The 6,278-nt window shown below is 37.0% G+C and overlaps 1 protein-coding gene across 1 annotated transcript; it reads right to left on the bottom strand.

Moving 5' to 3' along the window:
* Positions 1-1,840: 1,840 nt before the first annotated feature.
* ccka (cholecystokinin a) lies at positions 1,841-3,275 on the bottom strand. The gene is made up of 3 exons (XM_056236500.1): positions 3,178-3,275; positions 2,161-2,403; positions 1,841-1,995 (listed from the first exon to the last, which is right to left on the bottom strand). The coding sequence occupies exons 2-3, from the start codon at positions 2,399-2,401 to the stop codon at positions 1,865-1,867; spliced, it is 372 nt and encodes a 123-aa protein (XP_056092475.1). The 5' UTR covers positions 2,402-2,403; positions 3,178-3,275; the 3' UTR covers positions 1,841-1,864.
* Positions 3,276-6,278: the final 3,003 nt, after the last annotated feature.

The raw sequence follows: 6,278 nt of genomic DNA, 5'->3' as shown, positions 1-6,278 counted from the left end.
TAAAAGTAGCTGAATCTAAACCCTCAGAAGAAGAGAAGCTTGAGTTTAAGAAAAATATCCAGGTCTGGTTTCCTGACTTCCAAGAATTTCAGCCAGGACTGCAACCTAAATAAAGTTTTCTCTTAATGTTGAATATGTGGTTACATACACAACATGTTTGGCAGTAAATTAATGCCACAAATTTTCCACATTTGTGTGTATGGATGGGCACTGAAACATACGATATGGACATATTGACAACAATTACTCAAAAACGTACTCATACTTTGAATTGGGGATTTGAACAAACCCCAGAACCCTAAGAACTAAATCTCAGTGTACAACTCTACGTCATAATTTCTGCCAAATAATCTGTCAATTTGTGGCATTCAGTCATCATAATACATTATTCCAGTCATCATAATTAAACTAAATTAAGTCATTGGGTCAAAAGAGTAAGTGAATTGTAAGTTAATTACATCAGATCTTTCCTTAGTTTTATCTAATATGCTGTTATTATAAAGGAAATTTGAAGATGATGGACAAGACGGTAAGTGCCATTTTAGTGCCAGTCTAATTGCTAAGCATATACTGTTCTGCAGGCCTGGTTTTGTTCACCAAGAGAATTTTAAGGTTACCTTACCTGTGATCAATAAGGCAAAGCCAAACTCTTTAGTATCAGTCAGCTGATACTAGTTGAGTCAGTGAAAAGACTTCAAAGATGCATATGTCTATGTATGAGCGAGGGGAAAATAAGAGAGTTGGCTAGTTGGCTCAGACAATGCATCTACATTGCCAGAACACATTTAATTGCCCTGGTTGCAAACCTTTTCATGTTCGGCACTGTGTGTGTAAGCGAGCATTTATTGGTTCACTTTATATTGTCTAACAGAATGAAATCTCTTTCACTAAGGCACACCTGTGGCATAATGGCTCTTTTTGTTTGGTGTAGCCCTTCATTTGCTCGCAATCATCAGCCTACGATTCATCCATTATGTGCTAACTCAAGTGTTTTGCGCAATAAACCATGGAGCGTTGTCTCCCCATCTTACTGTCTGCATGTGTTTCTCTCTCCGTTTCTCACCCTGTTCTCTTCTACAGCAGAATCGGGTATTATTGCCTGAACTCTAATCTGTCCCTCGAGCAATGGGAAGAGAATTGGATTCGAAGGCTACTCGTGGCACTAGTGCTGTAATGCTATAGCCATTCAGCTTTCAAATAAGAGAAAGCTTTCATAATAAGATCATTAACAGTAATCCGTTAGCTTGGTCCCTCAACAGCACACAAATGGCTTGACTGAGCTGTGGTGGATTCAGCTGAGATGGGGATTGGAAGCTACATACTAATAAAAGCTGATATGGATGTAGTGATACGCTGTTTCTTTGCTAGATCAAGAAACACTACAATGGACAAATGGCCTCAGCTGCAATTTTCTTCTTGTTTTTCAGTATTTGTATATGTTGCTGTTGTTTAATATTCCAAAAATGCATTTTTTAATGCAATTTCTCTGCCTCAAAAAAAAAAAAAAAAAAAAATCTGCTTTTTAATTGTTTACACCACACAATGAAGTACAAGAGCCGTGAGAGTTCGGATTAGTGAGTTAAGGCAATGATTTATTCATAGACATCTGTGATATGTCTGAGGACAAAATCATATATACATGAGTTATGAGAATAAAAGCAGTAGAGACTACATTCTCACTCTGTTTTTTTCCTGCAAAATAAATGTATATAGATGGACGGTATTGATATATTGCATCATCTCCATTGTACAAACAAATTTACATCAGACCGAGCTCAGACTGTGATTGATTGACATTAAAATGAGTGACTCTGTACAGATGACTGGCTAATCAGGTTGATTCATGTCAGTGGTTGAATGGGTCTTATGAGGAGTATTCGTACTCTTCTGCGCTCCGTCGGCCAAAATCCATCCATCCCAGGTAATCTCTGTCCTTTATTCTGTGAGTGGAGCCCATGGACCTGCTATTCGGAGAGGGACTTCTGCGGTATGTACCTGCATGGAAGGACAAGGACAATATGAATGACTATAATGTATGCCTGTGAGTTCTGATCAAATGGCACGATCATTGTTTATACAGTATAGCATAATATGCAGGAAGCACGATTGATAAAAAGCTCTATAAATATAAAATAAAGCCATTTGAAAGAGAAATTTCACCTTTGGTGGAGATGATTCTGGCCAGTAGTTCAGTCAAGCTGCTGCGGGGTTCTTCGTCATCCTCTTGTTTCGACAGAAGGCTCAGTTGTCCACTGGACGGCGCTGCACGGGTGTGGCGTGTGTGTTTCGCTATGGTCCCCAGATCAGACTGAACTCCATCTTCTGAATGTGTCGGGAGAGAAAGGCAGCTGCTGGTGGAGAGGGCAGCCAGCAGCACGCACACACAGATTCCAGTGTTCATGGCTGAAACATACACGCACATGTTAGAGCTTTGATATTGCTTTTTAAACCTATTACATACATTTTATGTTAAGGCTAGTGAGCTGCTTTTTAAATGATTTTACCTTAAAATCACCAAACTAATTAATAATGACTGCTAAAATAAAACTCCTGCCTCAACCCCAAAATACTAAATCCTACACATTTATGGACAAAACAAAAGTGAGTACATTTGTATTAAAAATCTGATTACAAATTGCAATGGACTAAATGCAATTTGTAATCGGGGTAGATCTAAACTCTTTGTTTTTCTGTTTAGTACACATGGTTCAAATAAAACCCATTTCCCCAAGATGTCTGTCTTATTTGCTTTCTGGGTTCCAACATTTTACTTAACCACTTTTTTCATTCATCATTGTCAAACAATGAAGTGGTTCAGACTGGAAAAATTGTGGTTGAGGAAAAAATAAACCTAACTGGATTCAAGCCAAGAAGCATCAGCAATAGGAATTTTAAATGGATCCAATTTCTCAATTATTATAACAAAATAGAAACTGCATCCCTAGTGAATCTCATTCACTCACTTCACATCTTCTTTGTTTTCATTAAAATCTACAAATCAAATGCCAAAATTTTAGGACATGCCACACGAGCAGACATTTGAAATATTTCACAATTATATTTTACACAATGACGTGTTAAAAAAAAGAAAGAAATGATTTCACACAATAAATGCAACCGCCGGTGTAAGCATGCAACACCACATTCAAAACTAAGACAAAAAAATTGAGATCGTACCTTCAGGTGAAACTCTGGCAGAGAGGAGGAGGAGAGAGAGAGAGATGGAGAACACACGCTGACTGCAGAACAAGTGTGCTTGCACAACTTCGCTGCACTGTGCAAGAGAGGCCCTTAAATAGCGCTCTGAGTGGGCTGGCTCTGTTTGACCCACGTAGTGACAGGCGCAATCCCACTGTCTGTGTATATGAATGAGGTTGTGTATTTGCGCAAGCTTGACGCAGATCCGAGAGCAGCAAGGTATTCTCACAGGATACAGATTGTGACATTGTCACTCAAGGGGGCTGAGGGATCTCCGGAGGTCACCATCCTAATTACACATATGCACACACCTCCAGAACAACTGAGTTTCCTCCTCCCTTTACCCATTAGAGTCCATCCCTCTTTGGCCATGGACCACAGGATGCACATTTTGATGTTATGGATACTGATGTCTTTATTGTGCACTGCACTGTGTTTGACACTTATTCCAGTGACTCTTAGCTATTTTTACCTCAGTAACCAGATTCTAAATAGGACATGCAAGTGACGACCCACCTCAGTACAAATAATTTGTATCATACAAAAGCAAACAAAAAGGCCTTGTAATTAATATTTATAACATCAATATAATAGTAGTTAAATTAATAAATCATAATTAATCAATTATTTGATGGTCACACTTTATTTTAGGTTCCAAATCTCACTATTAACTGACTTTTGCGTCATTGAACTCTTAATTACTGATTATTAATAGATAGGTAGTTTCTATAGTTATTGGGTAAGATATTGGGGATGTAGAATATGGTCATGCAGAAGAAGGTATTAATATGTGCTTTATACGTACCGAAACAGCCAATATCATAATATGCACAATAAGCAACTGGTTAATAGTGAGAATTGGACCCTAAACTATGCCAAAAATATTTGGTCACACTTTAGATCAGGGTCCAATTCTCACTATTAACTAACTATCAACCCAGACTTTTGCCTCAAATAACACATAATTACTGCTTATTTATAGTTAGTAAGGTAGTTGTTAAGTTTAGGAATTGGGTAGGATTAAGGGTTGTAGAATATGGTCATACAGAATAAGGCACTAATATGTGCTTTATAAGTACTAATAAACAGCCAATATGATAGTAATATGCATGCTAATAAGCAACTAGTTAATAGTTTTGATCATGGTTTTAGATGATAAATACATGTCTGGCAATTTGTTCATAATGCCTTGATTATAAGATGCTTCTTTTTTCCATTTTGGTAAACAGACCCTGTTCCCCATACACTTTCATAGCATGGAATGTGTCGATTTGAAAATCCTGCCATTATTGTTGAATCACGGAAGCTACACCAGTAACTTTTGCCTAGAGAGTTATTAATTAAACATGTGTCATGTGTCAGACAGAGAGAAACACAGGCATATAAGAATAAGGCTATATGAGAGGAGGTCATTCCAGATTTCTCTGTTCCCCATCTGTTCTTCTCATGCCATCATGCTAGCTGTAAATGGTTTCTGGGTTTCTCCTTCCTTTCCCCCATCATCTCTATGTTTCTCCTTCCTCTCACCCCGTCTTTATGTTTCTCTGAGGTGGTACAGTAAGATTTGAGCTTATATACATCACAGAGAGACTTACAACTTCCTTGTAAGGTAGAAAAACAAGTTGCCTATGTTTAAAGATGGAATGTATACCTTATGCACATGGTACAATCCACTTTCTACATTAAGAAACTATTTCTTATACATCTGTGATACATTTGCATCAGTTGAAACATTCCTTTAACATATACACATTTAATGTATCATCATCATTGGAACATCTCTCTCAGTGAACGTGGCATTGCACACACACCTCTAAGCAAAACATAACTCTACCAGCTCTCTGCTCAGCACACCTGTACAAACATGCTCTGACTTCACAAAATACATTATGAAACAATTATGAAAATGAATAAAGAAAAATAAAACTAAAAAATAACATTAAACAGTGTTTTTAAGTCTTCAGAATGCAATACTACATCTGTAGCATATGCGAGATAATGGAACAGAAACTGAATAAAACATTAAAGAGAAGAAAGAAGAAGAGAAAGCGCTCATTAAATTTGTCCGACTCTGCCGATCCTTTGCTCATTGAATGCAGAACACCCATGAGAAAATAAGGCACAGTTCTCCACAAGACTTCAGGCAACCACTTCCTGTCTTCGAGAGGATTGGCTCCATCATAGGGATGCAGGAAAACACAGGATAGGCTGGTTCACAAGCTTATATCTTCTGTGAGCTTAGGAATTACTTCTGCCTGACAGATGTTTAACAGCACTATTTCAACTGGGTGTCCAAATAGTTTATACTCACTTTATATATATTTCAACTAAGCTATGAATTAGGCTATTTAAAAAAAAAAAAAAAATTGTATATGGTCTATTAATGTATCATACAGTTTATAAACTATTAATTAACTATAAACTAATAGTTTGCAAATGATTTGTAAGTACTTTACTCTATACTTATTGTAAAGTGTTACCGAGTTTTCAGTATTTAAAAATATTAGTTTTATTAGCTACAAACTCCACGTCTAATACTCTGCTCAGAAATATTTGGTTAAACTATTTATTGTCAGTGAATGACGCATGTAATCGTGAGTCATAAAATGGAAAGGAGGCTACGTTTCAAGTCTCAATGAGGCTGTGTCTCTTTTTAAAGTGCAGTTCTGTGTGTTTTCATCGTGGGTTTGATGGGGACTTGATTACCAACTCCTCAACGTGTGTATATAAACATCCACTTGTGTTTGAGAGTCTAGACTCTACAAAGCAAATGAACAATGATTTATAATGATCAGTTATGATGGTTTTCTCTTGAGGGATTATTAGAACAAATGTATAACATCATAACAGGCTACTCTTTTTGAAGTTATGGGTGGATTTAAATTACAAGTTGATTTTAGTACTAGAAACTGGAATCATGTCTAAAATATATCTTACAGTTCATTGAGAGTTGGTTCAAAGATAGATGGTTGGTATGTTTTTTATTTTCCAGGTGGGAACAACACTGAATGAATATTCTGAAGTGTTCGCACTGAAGCCATCTTCTGCAAAGAACAACCATTCTGCAGCCCAGATGTCAG

Source organism: Rhinichthys klamathensis, unplaced genomic scaffold (genome assembly GCF_029890125.1).
Source record: "Rhinichthys klamathensis goyatoka isolate OS25496 unplaced genomic scaffold, OSU_Roscu_1.1 h1tg000449l_1, whole genome shotgun sequence".
Taxonomy (NCBI): Eukaryota; Metazoa; Chordata; class Actinopteri; order Cypriniformes; family Leuciscidae; genus Rhinichthys; species Rhinichthys klamathensis.
This window is presented reverse-complemented; position numbering and strand designations above follow the sequence as displayed.